Below are 19,546 nucleotides of genomic sequence, written 5' to 3'. Positions count from 1 at the left end.
AACTGCTTCTGTGAAATAGCTATTTCTTTTTTCTTTTAATGGGAAAATTCAATTTCTATTCCTTTTTTTTCTTAGTCAGTTCCTCTTCTTCGCCTTCATTGCCACAAATTCCCTAATCTTGTTATTCTTGGGTGTAGGAAAAGTGTAATCATCTGAGCCATGAAATTGAAGACAACAGCAACATTTCCAAGGAGGTGACTGAAGTCAGAGGAATTAATTCTCCCAGCAGACAGCTCTTATTTAGAACAAATGTGATTTTAAGAACTGAAGCTATGTTCTTAATGAGGCTCTATGAAAATATATGTAGCCCACAGCTGCTGGGAAATTCAGCATTACGCCAGAGAAAGGCATCCTGTCAGGAGAACAACAGCCAACAGGATCATTCAGTAAGTTCATCGCTTAGTTCCCTGCAGAGAAAACCCATCTCTCTATTTCTCACCCTTAGAGATTGCTGCCCTGAACAAGGGTATCTATCTACAGCTATTTATTGAATGACCAAAACTGGCCCACCAAAAGAGGTATTCTGAGGTTTAATCAAGGAAAAGAGATGGTTTTTCCTCCGGCTCTTTCAAATGAAGCCAGCACACATGAGCAAGGAAGTCGGCACACCACATAGGGTTAATGCACGGAAGTCCTTGCTCTAGGGTGGTACAGATGCTGAGGTGTTTCTTTTCTTTCCCTGGGATAAGCAAGACTAATGCTTTGATCTGAGTTGAGACCCCTTTTCAGCTCTGTGCCTCAGTTTCCTTCCTCACCTGTTGTCTTTCTGTTAACCCAGAGCAGGGTCTGCCTTACTTGCACCAACACAGCGAAGCACCATAAGCACAGGTGGGACCATTAGTCATCACCATGGTGCAAGTCCACATTCAGAGGGATTTCCAGGGATTTATGGCCAGAAAAAGGGTTTCCCAGCAATGATGCAGCAAAAATTTGCCTTAGCTTTGGGGCTGGTTGTTGTTTTCAGATGAAGGATAAGAAAGAAAAGCCATTTGGAGATCATTACGCAGCATGAAGCGGGGAGGGCAGCCTCGGGGAGCTTTCCATGCTCTGCTACCTAGGTTTACTTCCCCAGAGCAAACAGATCTGCCGCTCCCAGGTTCAGCTGTAATTGCCAGCCAAGGGTTCCTTTTTCCCAGTGAACTCAGTGGCCTCATGGAAGGTTCCCAAATAAGCTGGCTGCCTATTTGCACAACAGCCACAGGGTGCAGGCGGCAGTGATACGTCCACCCACAAGCCAGACCCCTTGGGTTTGCCTGCAGCACATCCTTCCCACATGCAAAATCTGCCTCTGACTGGAGGGTGCAGAGCAAGCAAATGGGATAAAGCACCAGACACTTAGAATGGGAGAGGGAAGATCAGCTCTCAATGAGAGCATCAAGTTTGCCTGGCTCAGCTGGAGATAAAAAGATGAACCACAGATCATACCAATTTCTCATACTGAGATAACAACAGAGGATTTGTCTCCAAGAGAAGCATCTTTTCTGCCTATGTGCCAGCAAAATAAGTAATTTTCCTGTCTGACTTTATAGCAAACTTTGTCAAATATCCTTCTGGCACCAGGCCAGAGAGCTATATAAGACATATATATACATGTTCCTTGTCACAGCAGATTGATGCCAGAAACTCCAGCAAAGATTTCAGCAGCAGAGACCTACCTCCTGTGATGGCTTTAGGAGGGTGCACAGATCTCTGGAGGCACAGCTTGTTTAAAGCACCATTGTGGAGCAACCTGGCTTTTGGAACTTAGCTGAAAGCAAGGGGTCTGGGAAGGGACTGTGGCCCCAAAGCTGCAGTTTGGTCCTTATGTAGACACAGAGCCCAGCAAGATCTTATTTTAGGGGTGCCTCGAGGATTGAATAATAGAGCAACTCTCAAGTGTTTGGATAGGAAATTTCATCAGGAACCTGGGAAGACTTTTTCCTGGCAAAAGCTTCATGAGAACTGGTGTGTTCTGAGGACAGGCCAATTTCAAGAAATCAGAATTTCCTGATGAATGTGTGCTCCCTGGAAAAACTCCTGGGGACTTTTTGCATGCAAGGATGCCTTGAAAAAACATCATTGGTCCTCCCAGGTCTGACACCCTCTGTGCTCTGAGAAATCAAAGCCGTGTCAGCATGTGCAGGTCCCACAGAGAGACTGAGAGTGATTGGAAGTAGCAGGAGATCTGCTGATGGAAATGGAGAAATCTCCTCTCCGCAGAATTTGTAAATGAGACTGAGCAAAGCCATGGAAACGAGCCAGTACAGAGCAATCCTCACTGACCAACCCCAGTGCTGCAGCTGTCTTCTGCAGCCTTGTGGTTCACTGTGAGCCCGGGTGAGAAGTGGTCCCCTCCTTGCTGGAGCTCCCTAGATCAGCAGTGGGGGCAGCCGGAAGAGTAGAAGTCCCCAGACTGGGCATCACTGCATGGAGCCAGTCTCCAAGAGGTTTAAATTGATATTAAAAGGAAAAACTCAAGCTCCCACCTTCCCTAGGAAATGTGAGATAGCAAATGGTGTAAGACAACGCCAGGGGAGATGCTCCACATCTTTAGTCCATCTGGAGGGGTGTGCTGCTGCAGAGGATGAGCATCTGCTGTGGTTTCACATTGCTCTGGGAACACGGGTAAGGTGTCACTCTGAGGCTACCCCAAACAAGGAGCTCTTTGGGGTCATTAGTTTGGGAGCCAAGAGGTGTCTGAGGCTCTCTCCTATGGATGCTGAAAGCTCAGCTGAGCTGACAGCATCTGACAGCTGGAGAAAACCAGCCTTTCAACCTCTAAGTTGAGCACATTTGCTATGGGCTTACTGGAGACTAATGACATAAAAGCTCATATTTTTCTAACAGATGGACTTTGCAAATGGAGATTTCATGTTTTCATGGATATTTTTGCTCTTTCATGGATCTTTTTTTCCTTCTTCCAGGACTTACCCAGGGAAAATGCCCCATTTCTTGTACCTGGAAGTTTTGCCCCTTTGCTGTGGACTTAAAGTCATGCAAAAGAATGGCAGTTTATGAACATTCGTGGAGCTCCTGAGCCAAAATCAGAGCGATAGGCCACAAAGGGGGGTGAGGGCTCCCAGGGAAGGATAAGCATTTAACAGGAGGGAAGCATGGAAGGGGTTAGCCAGCTCAGCCTAATGAAAGGGAAGCTATAGGAATGTGTTTCAGGGATACAAATTTCCAGGTGGCCAAAAGGTACCTTGGTTAAAGACCATTGTTTGTACAAGGGTGAAAAGAAATAAAGTAGCCACAGATAAATTTGTGCTGGGAATTAGAAAACGCTAATTACATTTCATGTGATGTTTCTGCTTTATGCTTCCAGATGGAGAGAGAAGCAGCTCAGGGCCCAGGTTAGTGCTGGGCAGCTGCTATGGCAGGAAAGGTACCAGCTGCGAGTGCAGGAGGGCAGCAGTGGATGCTCAGCAAAGCCTCCTCTCTGTTTTTCTCTCTGGTTCCACCTTTAAAAAGAAAAACCCTTCCAGGGAGTTCTTGCTAATGGCCAAAAAAAATCCTTTCTCAAGGGAGCAGGCTTTCATTTTACACACATTGTCAATGGAGCCTCCTCAGCCAGCTCATTTCCCAGGTCTGTAACCAGCCAGCCTGCCTGGAACGGAGAGATTTCCTCTCGTCTCAAATCACTTGGCTGCACATGGGAGAGAAGCCCTTTGACGAAGAGAATTTGCAAGGCTCTCAAATCCTCTTTATTCTTGCTGTGCTATCCCTCTTTGACTCATCTCCAAGAGACCATGTTGGGCTAAGCCCAGGAGGAGCATGGAAAGGTGATGGCACCAATCCTAGACACACACAAACACAACAGATACAGCTTCCACCCCTTTCCCGCACCATAAATTAAACCCCATCTGTACCCAGGAGTGGGGAGGATCAGCTAAAATAATCCAGTACATTCCTCCATCACCAGAGGGGCTGAATTCAGAGCAGCTCACAGTCCTCATCCACCCTGGACCACAGACCTGCTCATCCCATGTCCCTAATACACACGAGGCCCACAGTTCACATCTGGTCTGTTCAGGTACACAGATGGAAGTTAACACACACATGCAAAAAACAAAAGGCTAAAATGGGCTATTCCTGTGTTACCCAAATCAATGACAGCGGGAGTCCATGGTGGGACGTGTGTTTAGGCAACAAGGGCTTCAAGTATCAATGTCATTCAAGGGGCAACATGAATTCTTCGGGATTCTTTTTCCTTGCAGCTAGTTGCACTGTCTAGAAAATCAAGCAGGAGATTGAGGAGCACATGGCAAAATGAATACAGACAGCCCTGGGTAACACACAGTCCTGGGGTGAGGGAGAGGGTGGTTGGTACAGTGAAGGAACCGGCAAGCTTACTGAGTGCAATTATTTAATGGGTCTGTCGTTTCCAAATTCCACATTGCACACACAGAAATAGTCATTTAGAAAAAGACTCACACTAGAAACGCTGACTTGGAGAACAAGAAACACTCCCTGTCTCCTGCTACACAAGGAGGCATGAGATTTACAACAACATTACAGCCGATCACAGAGGCGGACCAACAGACAGACACGGGAACCCTGAAAGACAGAAAAAGGCAAAAGCAGGGCATTCATGCTTCAGAAGGCAGCAGCTGTTCCCATGCCCACCTAGCTGTGCGGGCAGGAGGCTGGGGTCATGGCTTGGCATACAGACACACCACACCAGGGATCAGCATCTCGCTGGTCCTACACCTCTGCTTGCCCAGGTACCATCTCTGCTGGTTGTCGTCTCTTTGGTCCCAAGGGCATCAGCTCCCAGAGCAACACTAGCTTTATGACAACCTGCACGTGCAGCACGGGATGTGCCTGGTCCCAGGGCTGTGCCAGTGTTCCCTGTATGGTACTGACTGTGATGCTGCAAGTCAAGTGTGAACCACACTAAACTCGTAGCTGGCCTTCAAAGTCTCACTTCTGCCTCCATTCCTGCCCAAGGGGCCTTTGCCTTCTACTTGCATGGGGTCTGCCATTGTATTATCCATCACTGGTAGCATTTTGTGGTGTAGCTGTAATAAAGCCGGTATGCACACCCCAGACTTGGTTTTCAAGCCTTGAGCAAGCAGGGAAAGGAGTTGTATGGTTACCACTTGATTTTACTGTATTTTTGGCTCCAGATACTCAAAGAAAAGTGATGCGGTAACTGTATTCAAGTGGACAAAGCCCCTAAAGGACTTCCAGCTTGTTGTGTGCCATCCCAAAAGGCTGGTGAGACAGCAAGCTGGGAATCAAACCCAAATCATCAAGCTACTCTGTTGAATTGATACAGCAGTCACCAGCAGGAAAAAAACCGTGGGAGCCTTTTGTTCAGTACAGCAGTTCCTGTGTGCCAAAGGGCAGCGGTGCTGGAGGCAGAGCTCACCCATGAAAATGAGCTCTAAAGGAGATGATTGTGCAGAGACCAGACCATAGACACTCATCTACCTTCAAGCAATCTATCACTTCCAGATCAGGAAGCACCTAAGCAATAGCTGGGAGCATGGAGGCTGGGAGAGCACTTTGAGCAAGCAACATCCTGGTTTTGCTGTCTTCATGCTCTTCAGACCTTGCTCTTGGCCCTGCCAGAAATGGGATGCTAGGCTAGCTGGGCCTTTGGAATGATCTGGTATGGTCACTCTTGTGTCCATATGACTTCCTAATCACTCAAAGTCCCAAGAGCCCCATTTCAAATTGAGGTTTTCCATTAACAGAGAATCTATGCAGCCGTTCCTACACAAAACCCACTTTCCTGCTGCTACCTCCCCACATACTGGTCTTGCCTATCACCACTGTCCTTCCCCACACCAATCCCTTATCTTCCAAAACAAGTGAACAGCCACTACAGGAGTCAGAGCAAAGGCCCATTAGCACAGCACCATCTTCCCATTGAAGAACATGAAGCTTTTGCAGCAATAATGCATCACATAAGGGTTCCTCCGAGGCAGAGCTATTGTCTTTGTGCTGAACAGCTCTCGATAAATTCTCTCCTGCAAACTCATCCCATTGCTTTGCAAGCTCATGAGTTCATTGAGCAGCCAGTTTCCTGCAGCAAGGAGATCTACTGCCGATTGCCCGCTCTGTGTAATGGATCTTGCAGACACTTCAGAGAAGGAAATAAGAGTCACCATCTTCCATCACAACTATACTAAAGCCCATACAGTTATTGGCCCCTTTCCCAAGCTGGTGTGTGTCCAAGGCCAGCCTCCCACAAAAATATGGGAAGGAAGCTGCCTAGCACTCAGTACACATGTTGCCCAAAGATTTCATTTCCAGTTTCCTGCCAATCTCTGCTTACTCCAGATTCCCCAAGGATTCAGTGTAACTGACCTTCCAAGATACATACTGCACTGAGCAGCACGGCTGCAGCTCAAACTGATTAAAACAAGAGGAAAATACCAGTGCTAATGGTGATCCTTGTGATTTGTTGTCTCCTAGAATGGGTGGTGAAGTCACCTGAACGAAGGTAACACAGGACAAGTGTTTTCAACAGAGGGGAGATTGTTTCACACTGCTTTTTCGATAGCAAACACACAGCTTTGTCCCTACTGCCAAAAAGCCTGGCACTAAAAATGCTGAAATCTTCTTGTGACTGAGTGGCAGCAAGCTGTAATTTACTGCATTCCTGCTTCTTTTATGTTCAAGAATTGCTTCACTTCTGAGAAGAAAGAGCTGTCATTTGTCAGCCCCGTGTAGCCCCTCCTTCCAGCCATCACATTTCCACATTAAGCTAGACAAATTAATTCATTCACCTCTTCCTATCCACTCCCAAAAAAAGCCGGTGTATTCCCAGGAACTGAGAGTCATCCTTTCACAACAACATCATAATCAATTTTCTTTTTAAAGCCATGTAATGGGCATGTTTCAGCAAAAATTCAGAATTATCCTGCTGTGGCATCCACCTCCCTTCAATTGATTCAGAGAAAAACCCGTCTGTCTGCTGGCTTTTCACAAGCAGCTTCCCCACATCTCTGACCGATGGCACATCATGGATCTCTAGCCCACCCATTGCAGCATCTGGCTGGCTGCTAACAAAAGCTCTGCCTGGGTTTAGGATGCAGCCAGGTCCCTGGGCAAGTTGAGCTGTATGGCCTCTCCTCCTGCGGTATACTTGGCCACTGGTCCATTGCCTTCCATGGTGAAGAGCTTGCAAGCCTTTGCATTCTCATGAACTGGAGTGGACTTCTTTGAGGAGATGGGGGAATTTGTGGGGCTCAGCTGAACAGCAGTGGTATCCTGCACCGTGTGCTCGCTAGTTTCAATTTCAAAGGCTGTGTTGCCAGGTTTGATGAGCCCAATGTTGGAACCTGGTTTGGATTTCCTCGCCCCATGAGCTGGGGGCCTCCGGCTGCAGATGCAGCAGGCACCGAAGAACGTGAAGGCCACCACCAGCAAGATGGGTCCGATGATGATGGGAGGGTTGTTCATGGGGATGAAGGTCCCAAAGGCAAATGCTCCCACTAAGGTGATGTTGATCCCTGCTAGCATGATGCAAAGTCCACAAGCACAGCAGAGGGCAGGGGAGGGGAGGCCCTGAGGTCGTGTCTTTTTCTGGATGGGTTTCTGGGGCAAAGAGGCGCTGCTCTTTTCACTGAACATGTTGAGGTTCATCAGAGGTCACTTCAGTCCTCACAGGATGTACACTGTGTTGAGAAGGTTAGTTTTGGTCTCCTGCTGCCTTGAAATCCCTGGAAAGGAACAAGAAAGCATGCAGTTGTTAGAGCAATGAACCAAAGGCACCTTTCCACCACAGTTCATGATGACCAGCATCATCTTCTGTGCTGATGCCAACAACTAAATAGAGATCCAAGCCTGTTCCCAAGTAAGGGCTCTCACTGCCTATGGTGCCCATATGCAGTCAGCCTCAGGCTGGGGAACTGAGCCCAGTGTGCTCAACGACCTTTGCCTAGAACACAAAGCAGGAACACATAGCCCTGGATGGCAACAGCAGTTCTCCATGGTTGAGATTATTGGATGTGATAAGAGTTGGCTTTGTGTTCATTGTATTTTGCTGGGAAGCCGAATTGCTAGAAGCCAGATTGCCAGCAGTTTGCTGGTGATGCCTTTGATTTTACAGACAGGAGAGCATTTCTCTTCCCAGCCTGATTGCAAACAATAGCATTCTGCCCTCTCCTACCCCTTGCCTCACTCCCTAGCTTCTCCCCCTCCTCTGCTGTTAAATCACTTTCAGAAGGGTTGCTGGAGGAAAACTGGTACCATACAGGTTTCCACTGCAAGAGCCAAGAATCATTGTTGTGCTATTAACACTCTGCAGCCACTACATGAAAAGAACCCCACCAAATCACGCCCCCCCATCACTCTAAAACATGCAATGCCAAACATTGCAGTTGGACCAGCAAGAAATGGCATTTTCAACATGTTTCCTAGGTTATAACATTTTCCTGCAGCTCCAGCTGAGGCAAAGCTCTGCTGCTCTATCTGGTGTCATACCTCATTTCCATGGCTTGGGCTTTTGTTTGGACCTGAATGAAGTGCAGCAGTGAACTTGCAGTGAAGCTCATATCCAGTGAGACATCAGCTGGAGCTGACAGGGACAGGCACACGGAAGGATTAAATCCTTCCTCATTGAGGGATGCCTGGCTGGGGAGGAGTCTCTGTAGGCAAAGATTTCTCCAGAGAACTGAGGGTGTGCAATGGAGAAGGGGCATTTTCTCTATTAACCAGGCTAATACACACGCATGTTGCTCCAGCAGTGTCTTTTTGTTCTGCCTGGGAGTCCTGGCACACTGCTGTGAGCTGGAGCCCTGATTCTGCTTCCTTCACCAGCCCTGAAGCAGCAGCAAGATAGCTTCTGGTTAAAGGCTCACATACACACACACACACTGCTCTCAGCCCAGCTCTTCTGCATGCCAGTCTGAACCTTAGGCAGATACAGGCTGCAAACACCCCAGCATGGCTCTTCCCCTCCATTTACCATACATTTTCCCACTGCAAACTGCTCAGCAGGGAACGGTGTGGGTCCTCATGGCTAAACCATATAACAAAAGCACTTCACTGGGTTTCTCCCTCCTGACTACTCAGCACTCACTTGCTTCTACCCTGCAAGTATTCTCCCTCCTATCACAGCTTCTGGGCTCTAGTGGGATGCACAAACAAGCCAGCTGCCTCTGCTCCTAGGCAAGGCAGAGACCAGAGGTCATGCTCCCACTGAGATTTCCAAGAGGAACTTCAACCTGTTTCCCATCACATCTGTCAGTAGTCATCTGTACTTGCTCCAGAGAGACTATGCTGGTGTCTGGCTGCTTTCAAGGCTGCAGCAGTATCACTCAGCACAGTCCCTGGTAGCTCTTTTTCTCTACCTGGCAACTTTTGTTCATCATTACAGCTCTGTGAGCATTATGGGTTAAGCTTGGGAAAATCCTCACTGGGCCCTCCCCAGAGGAAGAGGGAGACAAGACACCTTGACAGTGATAAACCAGGGCAGCCCATCCAAGGACAGCTTATCCCAGCAGGTGAAAGAGAGCCACAGATCCACTCTGGAAGGATAAATGACCTGAGAGAATGATACAGCTGGGCTCAGTGTGGGTACTGTCACCATTAGCTTCCCAGGCGTTCATGGCTGCTTCCCAGAAGGAGAGGGAACCAGATCTACAGTACAGAAATAGGGATGCAAGGACAGAGAACTCTCACCCTGCAGCTTCAATGGAAGGAGGCACTGGCTGCTCCTTGGTCCATGCGATGGCCCAGCTTGTGCCAAGGGGCTGGTCAAGCAATGGCAGCTACCTGCCTCCTGGAAGGTGAGGAGGGAAGAAAGGAAGTTTGCAAATAAACATCTGTGGCTAAAGCAGGGATGAGTAACTTGCCAGGAGTCCTCATCCTAGGGTGCCTATTGGGTTGGGTGTCTGGGAACATATCAGTATCAGCCTGCACAAAAGGGTCCTGGAACTCTTTAGATACATCTATGACTGCAAAACATGTGTTTGTCAGTTCAAAGGGACAGGTCTTACACAAGGACTGTTACGCTGCCTGCAGAGTGAAGGTATAGCAAAATGAATCCAAAGGTTTGTGTTGCACTCCCTTAGATGAGGAATAAAAGAACCTGGTGGTAACTGAATGAGCAAGACACCAAACCTGCTGAGATGGCATCAGAGGAAAACATAGGGAGCTAAGTCTGCCTCATTCACATTGTGCATATAGAGATACATATATATACACATATATAGAGGTACATATATACATATACATATATAGATATACTCAGAACCATGGGACAGAGCTAGCTGGAGTGGTCAAAAATAGAGACAGGGTTGAGATCTTATTTAAACTGTGTGAGCAGTTCTGTAGCTTGTCAAACCCTTTTCTACAGCTGCATCATAAGGGCTCTTGCCATGCTACGTCCAAGACAAAACCCTTTCCCCATCCTCTTTGCTTGGAGCACCTACATATGATAATGGACCTTTCCCAGCAGAAAGCAGTGGAGTCACTGGAGAATCCAAAGGAACCCTGCCTGAAGTAGAGACCTCTCCCATCAGCCTGGGGACAGAAGAACTTGGGAGACAGCACCATCACAAAGCTAGGACATGACCTGCACAAACACCATGGGGTAACCAAGAGTACATAGAAGACAGTGTGTTTGGCCTGGGAACAAAGTGGATCATTGTTTGCTCTTGTCTCAATCTCCATATAAAACATCAGGGATTACACACAGGGGATTCCTGTTGGAAAAACAGATGATATGGGGATGAGAAAACCAGCAAAGCAGTGGAGGATAAAGCGAAAAACAAACCAAAGCCACATAATGCCTTATACCATCCTCTGCCTGATGAGACCCCGCAACAACCCCAAGTCCATCTTTATTCTGATTGCTATGTACAACAGAAGCATCTTTGTTTTCCTGCCATATCCTAGAGCACAGGCTGATGCTGTGGGCAGTAAGGTCCCTCTCCATCCCACTCCTAACCTGCCTGAGAACATCTGGCAGCTTTTACCTTCTACTTCAGCCAAGTTAATGGGTTCAAAAATGACCAATTTTCCAGCCAAATTATACTGTCCAAAATGACAAACTTCCTTTACCTCAGGAGTGAAAAAAGTTCTCTTTGGGCTCTCTGTGTGAAACAGGTTCTTTTCTTATCAGTTAGAGTCTAGGTTTCTTCCTCAAACATTTCATCTTGAAATGCATTGCAGCCAAGCACTACTACACACCAAACAAGCACTGCATATCCAAGCTAGAGTGATGGGAATCCAGAGTCTGTAGTGACTCCTAGGGGAACATCCATCCCTCCCTGTATTCTCAGGGGAACAGAGAGAGATTTTCATTCACAGCTATGAGACTTCCTAGAGCTTGAGAGGTATACTGATAATATTCAGCCAGCATTTCAGGAGCATCATTTAATGCCACACCAGCAGCACCAGCAGCATGCACAGCTAGGCACGCTTTCCTCTCAGTTGTAGAGGGGGATCGAGCTGTCATCCTTCCACACTGTCTCACAGCAGCAACACAGCCAAAATATTTGACAGACCCCAGATGAATCTCCTTTCTAGAGGTGTGATGGCACAGTGAAATAATGACAGTGATCAGCAAACAGAAATTGCAGTCAGACAGCTATAACCACCCCCCCGCACACAGACATATTCACAAACACGCACCCACCCACCCTTTAGCTATCAGGAGAAGCACAAGACTTTCTCCCTGGGCAAAGTGCTGGGAAACTCCCAGGCAGAGCCTCAGTGCCTGGAAGGGGAGGACGCTTACCTGGATTGGAGCGTGGTGCCGGGGAAGGTGATGGAGAGAGCGGGTGCCCCGCGTCTTCCTTCACCCTTTAGTCGGGGATGACAAAGCCATGGCTAGTCCCAGCATAGCCAGGGCTGGAAGCGCTGGGAGAAGGATCTCACCTGCCTCCTCCCCGCTGTTCACCGAGCTCGGCAAACTTTGCTCGGGTGCCAGGCGAGCCCCGGGAGAGCTCAGCGGGCTCTGTGCGAGCTTGGCCGCCTTCTCCCCACTTCCCTCCTTCCCCTCCGAGGATGATGTCCTTCTCCTCAGGCAGACGCAGCATCGCTGCCCCGCTGCATCCTCTCGCGCCTCCTCCTCCTCCTCCTCCTCCCTCCCGCGGTCCCCAGCAGGGCTCAGCCCCACCGTCCGGCGGGCTCTCACCCTCTCCCCGCGCTTTCTTTTCCTCTTCCTTTTCTACTTCAGGGCTGCAGCTCCCGCCCCCTTCAGCTGACAGAGGTGCCCGGAGCAGAACAGCCCCCCTTTTCCCCCCCCGGACACAGGAAAATCCCCGGAGCCGGTCTCCGCAGAGGGACAGCCCCGGCCGGGGAACAAAGAGCCGGGGAGAGGAGGCGAACAGCACCGCTAAATGCCAAGGAGTAAGATGCGGGCTCCCTGCTTGCTGTAGAGGAAGGGATCTCTTAAACGCAAGAGGGTAGAAAAGCACATTTTGAGCAATAAAAATCGAATTACAACTGGTGTCCGGGCGCCTTTGGATGCTGGAGGGATGCAGGAGTGACTCCTGGTCGGCAGTGAGGATGCTGAGACAGGACCTCCCAGACATGTAAATGTTCAGGGTGTGGGAGCTCACAAATCCAAACAAAACAGGTCTTCATATGCAAAAGTACTGTTTTAACGAGGCAAACAGATCTCAGGTTTGCTTAAACGTAAAACATGCCTGATTCTAGACCCTGTTTCAATCATAGCCAAGATCTCAGCACCCGTATTAACAAGACAATCGCTGTCTGCAGAGTTGGGGACCGCAGGAAACAAGGCAAACTCCAAGTTGTGCACTGGATGGAGTGCAGGTAATCCTTTCCACAGCTTAAGCGGTGCTGAGGCTCACATGCCCTTATCTGCTCTCCATGCCCACACTGCTGTAACCAGCCTGGATGCTGCCAGTGACAACCAAACAGAAGCTCTTCTCCAGCTTATTGCAGAAGAATCCTGTACGAAGCAGGTTGAAGCTGATTGAACATGAATCATGCTCCCCTCTTTTTTAAATTACTGCTTTCAGGATCTCGAGAGAGAGAGAAGGAGAAAAGTAACACAGAGACAGTGAAAAACAAAGGTCAGAGAGAGAAATTGCTGAAGAGGAATGAACACTTATTTCTCTCTATTCTCCAGGCACTACTTCATCCTAAGTATTCTTATTACAGCCGCATTCTCTACTGCATCACGTTGCATTTCTACTTACAGGCCATCCTAGAAATTCAGGCAAAAAAAAAGCTTTGTAGAAAGGGGTTCGGCCCCTGCTGAGGAACACAACTCTGTTTTCTCCTTAGCTTGGGTAATGCTAGCAGCACACTGTATTACTAGGGCCGGGGCGGGGTATCAGAAAAGCACTGCTGGTCAGAAAAATTGACTGCCTGGGCTTCTAGAAATAAATAACTGGGAAACCTCATTTCAGGCCTTTCCAGAGATGCAGCATCTCCTCTAGGGATTCCCTGGCCCTGTAACATGAGGCTCAAATTGGCTCAGTGTCCTCATCCCTACCAGAAAAGTGAGGGAGAGCACACGATGGAGCATTTTCTAGAGAAAATCTCCCAAGGCACATCTGGAAGAGACAGTTCCACCTGTGGCAGAACTGGTGTTTAGTGTTTGCTGACTGTTGCTGGGTAGAAATCCGAGTGGCTGAACTTGTTCTTGATGTGGCTTCATAGAGCTCAGCAGAAACAGCCATGTTATTTAGGAACAGTGGCTGTAATAGGGAAAGAGACCTCCAGGGTCATTGATTTGAGTCCCCTGCTATCAGTTTATATAATAGCATTCATAAAGCACTCAGGCTCCAAAGGGAGCCAATTAATACTGAATGACCTGTGAGCTGGTCCTTAATCGCACGAGGAAGCCATGAAGAAGGCTGCACCCGCTTCAGGTTGGCTCTTGCATGACTCCCCATCACACTTTCTGCTAATGGTCCATAAACCCAATAAAAAGGCCTTAGTAAAACATTAGATATTTAGGGCTCCACTGAAGCAATCATTCTGTGTTTTGCATATGTGGCCCTGACAACCTGGCAGACTGCCTTCATGTGATTAAAACAACTGCTAATTCAAGAACTAAATTTAAAGGCTAGATTTCCCACTGGTATAAATCAAAGCAGAATCATTGCATTGCAGAGCTTTGATAGCTCATGAGCATTCATGATTTAGCAAGGGGGTTTTGCCAGACTGATGGCTCCTAATTTCGAAATTGCCAGGACCTGGAAGCCTTGCCTTCTTTAGAAGCAAGATCCCAATCCTCAGATGACTAGAAATCATATTCCTCTGGGAGAAGCTGTTTGTTCCCAGCTCCTGCTGAATTCAGAAAGCAGCTTAAGTCAGAAATTTATGAATGAGAGGCAAAATTGCCTTTTCCCATTGTCGGTTACTGACTCTGGTTTAATTACTAAGAAACCTAACTCAGGCAGCCTTGCACACACAAAGGCTGGGCTTCGGTTCAGTGTCACCACCTCCTGGTCTGAAGCAGGTCAGGGTGGTGATTACCACATATGAAGCCCTTAGATATCATGCTGGCTTTCTGGGGTTTCTCTCTGCAAGAATAACTGAAAACAGGTGGGATGGATAAGAATGATCCATGCTTTCACAGGGTTTTTGGTTGGGACTAACACTGGACTGAAAATGTGTGAGCAGCATCCATGTCTACTAGAGCTGCAGCATGCCAACAGCCCAGTTCCTCAGCACAACAGGACCGAAAAAGCAGCAGCCCATGATGCTGCCTGCTGAGCCATACCCATCACACAAGGAGCATGTGGGAGACAGAGAATGCCTGGAAGTTTATGGTCCAATAAGATCATTAGACAAAGGTCACTGCCGAAACGTCCCCCTGCAGATTTCCACGAGGTCTCCAGAACTGGCATCTCTCTCTGCATTTACATTTTAATTGCCTCTTAAGGGAAGGGAACGCCAGACTGAATCTGCTGTTGCTCCAAACCAACTCTAAATGCCACCATGTCCACCTGACAGTTTGCACTTTCAGGGTCTGCTCTCTCATGGCTCTGTGCTCTCTATGGCAATTCCAAGAGGGCACGGCCAATTTCTTCAGCAATTCTTACTTCTCTGTAACATCAGGTACAGAAAGAAAGAGGTAAAAAAGTGTTTGGCATTCCTAGAGGCAGCTGTGAAATGACTGTGCAGGAGATTCAAACGCAAGAAGGAGACACCTCCTTGTACAGTGTATAATTAAAATCACAGGACTTCACTGTGGACAGCAACAGTATTCACATGCTCAGACCCAGGACATAGGTGGGACTGGACCTGCCAAACACAAGAGACCAGCTGCAGCTTCATGATGTCCCAATGTTTCTGATCACTGGGAACAGCCTGAGGAGGAAAGCTTCCTCTAGGTGTGTCATGGCCCATATAACCCAAGCTTCTACTATTGACTACTGTTGAGGAAGAATAATAGGCAAGATAGATATTTTTACTTGATCCCATATGACTGTTCTCATGTCAAGGATGAAGCCTTTGTTGTTTCTGAATGTAGACCAAAACTTGCTTTTCTGACCAGAGAGACTTGGCAGCCACACTTAATGCGTAATCTCCCTCAGGACAACAGCAATCCCCAACATACACACCACGTTTCATCAGGGATATTTCCTACTTCACTCTGTGTCCTGGGTTCAGCAGTAGCAGTCATTTTTCTCCTTCTTGGTAGCTGGTGCAGTGCAGTGTTTTGACTTGCAGCTTGGGAACAGAGCTGATAGCGATGTTTTGGTTTGGCCAAGGACTTTGTGAGCCTCATGCTCTGCCAGGGAGGAGGGGAAGCCGGGAGGAAGCAGAGACAGGACACCTGACCCAAACTGACCAAAGAGGTATTCCATACCACAGCACGTCATGCCCAGGATGTAACTGGGAGTTAGCCGGAAGGGCTGGTAGACTGCGGGGTTGGAGGAGGTATGGGTCAGAGCATGGTCGGGCTGGGGGGGCAAGTTATCAGTTGGCTGGTGGTGAGATGTCATATTCTCTTCCCTTGTTTTTCCTTTATCATCACTATTACTGGTGGTAGCAGCAGTGATTTGTGTTATACCTTAGTTACTAAACTGTTCTTATCTCAACCCTTGGGAGTTGCATTCTTTTTGATTCTCCTCTCCGTCCCTCCGGGAGTAGGGGGAGGGAAAGAAGGGGGGGGTGTGTGAGTGAACGAGTTACCTGACTGGGTTTAAACCACGACAGTTCTTATTGGCGCCCAACGTGAGGCACGAGGGGTTGAGATAACAACAGATCTGACTGGATTGATAGTCACTCGTCACAATGCTGATTTATTGGCTCTCAAGGTTGTTCCTCTTGATCTCACAGTTTCAGTATATTGTACCTTACTTCCATCCGGTATTTGCTGTATTAGTGTTTTTCAAGTGTGGGGCTTGGGCTAAGGTTTTTGTGCCATTGTACTTTATGGTAATGACTTGTAATACAATAGAATCATTGATCATGAAACTGATCTGGCTTATGTTCCCAGTGTGGTCACCACCTTTATACTTTGGGAGGTATATAATAGAAGTGCTTAGCAATTACACATCTTTTTTCTCCTTCTCAGGTGCTCAACCTGTGAAGGAGACATCCTTTTACCCTCCCAGTCGTCCCCCCAGACCATTTACATTTGAGAGTTTTGAAATTTTTGAATGGCCTTTTAATGCTGTTGAGACTTGTTTGCTGATTGTGATGGGAATCACCATGCTAGCATGCATACAGAGTGTGTTTTGCCCACGACTGATTTCAAGAGTTAAGCAGAGTCAGGTTTGGGTCTTGTCTGGGGTCAAACGACGATGTAAGAGGACCAAGAGATTTTTCCTGAGGCTGGACAGCCATGAGTGGCAGGGTGTGTGGGATAGTATGGGCAAGTATCTAGTCCACTGGGCCCCTCCAGTGCTTTGGAAGCATCGGAGATGGAAGGCAGCTGTACGGAGTCCCCAGTAACAAGCTGCAGAAACTGCTGAAGGGGACAGTGAATTATTTTAAGCCTGGTGGGCCCATGGCACTTCAGGCCATCAGAGCAGAGATGCAACATAGAGATGGACTCATGATCGAGGGGTGGACTTAGCAATGGACACTATTGCCCAGGTTATTCACGAGTGTGAGCACTGCACACAGTCTCTCCTGCTCTGGAAGACTGGTACAAGAGTTGGAGACCAACATCATGGACCAGATGGACGCAGCAGCTTTATAAGGACTGGTCCATGCACTTAGATGAGAGTGATGATATATTGAAAATGTGGGATCTGAGCATGATGTGAATGGTATGGAATAAGGGGTGGATAATGTCCTGGGTTCAGCAGTAGCAGTCATTTTTCTCCTTCGTGGTAGCTGGTGCAGTGCAGTGTTTTGACTTTCAGCTTGGGAACAGAGCTGACAGCGATGTTTTGGTTTGGCCAAGGACCTTGTGAGCCTCATGCTCTGCCAGCGAGGAGGGGAAGCCGGGAGGAAGCAGAGACAGGACACCTGACCCAAACTGACCAAAGAGGTATTCCATACCATAGCACGTCATGCCCAGGATGGAACTGGGAGTGAGCCGGAAGACTGGGAGACTGCGGGGTTGGAGGAGGCATCAGTCAGAGCATGGTCGGGCTGGGGGGGGCAAGTTATCGGTCGGCTGGTGGTGAAATGTTGTATTCTCTTCCCTTGTTATTTCCTTTATCATCATTATTACTGGTGGTAGCAGTAGTGATTTGTGTTATACCTTAGTTACTAAACTGTTCTTATCTCAACCCGTGGGAGTTGCATTCTTTTTGATTCTCCTCTCCGTCCCTCTGGGAGTAGGGGGAGGGAAAGAAGAGGGGAGGAGTGAGTGAACGAGTTACCTGACTGGGTTTAAACCACAACAGTCTGCTCTTCCTGGGATCATTCTTATCATGCATAGCACTATCTTCATGACCTAAAGCATCTTGGCCAGCTGTTTTGTTAGCAGATGTCCCCATCCCCATACCTGCTCATGCCCATACACTAAACCTCTTCAGAACAGGGGTCAATTCACTTCCAGTTAACCGTTTTAGCTGAAGACTGCAGCCAGAATACCTGTATTTCCTCATCGGGTTGCACCTCCTCAGGGTGCTGGCAGCTTCCCTTCAAGTGCTCGCAGAGCACTCAGCCCAGCTGAGCCCAGTGAACCCCTTCATAGCGTGACCTGGCATGGGCCCAACCTCTCCTGAATGACCCACTCATGCCAAGACCCCACACACAGCCTTGAGGAAGCTGAAATCAGAACAGGACACTGCTGGGAGATAGACTGAGAAAGATACAAAAGTTGTCTTCATGCCACACTGCTTGGGACTTGGGCCCTGGGCAGAATGGGGAACTCAGCAGGATCTCAGCAGAATGGGGATCTTCCAGCATCATTAAAACTTTGTCTTTACCCTTTAGATGAGGCAATCTACTTCCATAGCACCTTTGAGGTTCTTCGGGGTTTTATTTGTTTGCTTGTTTTAAAGAATCTAGAAATCATTTTTCCCCTTCACACAAAGAAATAAAAAAGGCTTCCAGATGTTCAAACAAGTTTCCTCTTCCTATAGCACCCTCGGAAAATACTGAGCTGAAGCAAGTTAGCAGAGAGGAAACAGCTGTGCCAGCGGCTGTCCTGCTTCACAAACTGTACAGTAATTTTCTATGGCGCTTTCTCAAGCAGGAGAAAATCAGCGGGTCAGTTATCAGCAAGGGGCAAATGTTTTTAATTACCTTGCAGGGAGGATTATGTCTCCTGTGTTTAATTCTCAAAGGTTCCCACTGTCAAACTAATTAGCAAGCAGCTTCACTGAAGAGCAGGCCTGAAGTTATGCAGCTTTATTCACCCAGGAGGCAAACGCCCAGCTCATTCTCCTCTGTCACACCATGGTCCTCTCTGCTAGCCAGATCAGAGCAAAGGATAGTTGATCTGGAAGAGACAAAACCACATAGGGTGCCTATTGGTAACTCTACATCATGATTCTACAGGTACGTAGCAAATAAAAAACAGACAAGGGAGAATGTAGGCCCCCTCCAGAAGCTCTCGAGAGAACTGGCTACACAGGATTTGGAGAAGGCTGAGGTTCTGAATGACTTCTTTGCCTCAGTCTTCACTGGAAAAGGCTCTGACCTCACCACCCAAGTCTTGGAAGGCAGATGCAGGGACTGTGAGAATGAAGACCTTGCGCCCACTGTAGGAGAGGATTTGGTTCGAGACCATCTTAAAAACCTGAACGTGCACAAGTCCATGGGACCTGATGAGATCCATCCGTGGGTCCTGAAGGAGCAGGCAAATGAAGTTGCTAAGCCACTGGCCATCATATTTGAGAAATCATGGCAGTCAGGTGAAGTTCCCGATGACTGGAAAAAGGGAAATATAACCCCCATTTTCAAGAAGGGGAAAATGGATGACCCGGGGAATTACAGAGCAGTCAGTCTCACCTCTGTGCCTGGCAAAATCTTGGAGCAGATTCTCCTGGAAGGCATGCTAAGGCACATGAAAATCAGCAAGGTGCTTGGTGACAGCCAGCATGGCTTCACTAAGGGGAAATCCTGCCTGACCAATTTGGTGGCCTTCTATGATGGGGCTACAGAACTGATGGACAGGGGTAGAGCAGTTCATGTCATCTACGTGGACTTGTGCAAAGAGTTCGACACTGTCCCACACGACATCCTTGTCTCTAAATTGGAGAGACAT

The 19,546-nt window shown here is 48.0% G+C and overlaps 1 protein-coding gene across 3 annotated transcripts; it reads right to left on the bottom strand.

Annotated features, from left to right (window-relative positions):
* Positions 1-4,332: 4,332 nt before the first annotated feature.
* On the bottom strand, positions 4,333-18,774 carry TMEM275 (transmembrane protein 275). Of its 3 annotated transcripts, XM_061451324.1 has the most exons (3): positions 11,681-15,520; positions 10,371-10,643; positions 4,333-7,655 (listed from the first exon to the last, which is right to left on the bottom strand). In XM_061451324.1, the coding sequence occupies exon 3, from the start codon at positions 7,576-7,578 to the stop codon at positions 7,018-7,020; it is 561 nt and encodes a 186-aa protein (XP_061307308.1). In that variant the 5' UTR covers positions 7,579-7,655; positions 10,371-10,643; positions 11,681-15,520; the 3' UTR covers positions 4,333-7,017. The 3 variants fall into 3 exon arrangements, with proteins under 3 accessions (XP_061307308.1, XP_061307310.1, XP_061307307.1); XM_061451326.1 differs by lacking the exons at positions 10,371-10,643; positions 11,681-15,520 and adding an exon at positions 18,583-18,774; XM_061451323.1 differs by lacking the exon at positions 10,371-10,643.
* Positions 18,775-19,546: the final 772 nt, after the last annotated feature.

Source organism: Pezoporus flaviventris, unplaced genomic scaffold (genome assembly GCF_033815535.1).
Source record: "Pezoporus flaviventris isolate CSIRO_AGI_PZ_B2104156 unplaced genomic scaffold, CSIRO_AGI_Pfla_v1 ptg000013l, whole genome shotgun sequence".
NCBI classification, from domain to species: Eukaryota; Metazoa; Chordata; class Aves; order Psittaciformes; family Psittacidae; genus Pezoporus; species Pezoporus flaviventris.
Note: the sequence above shows the minus strand (reverse complement) of the source record. Positions and strands in the feature narration are given on the sequence as shown.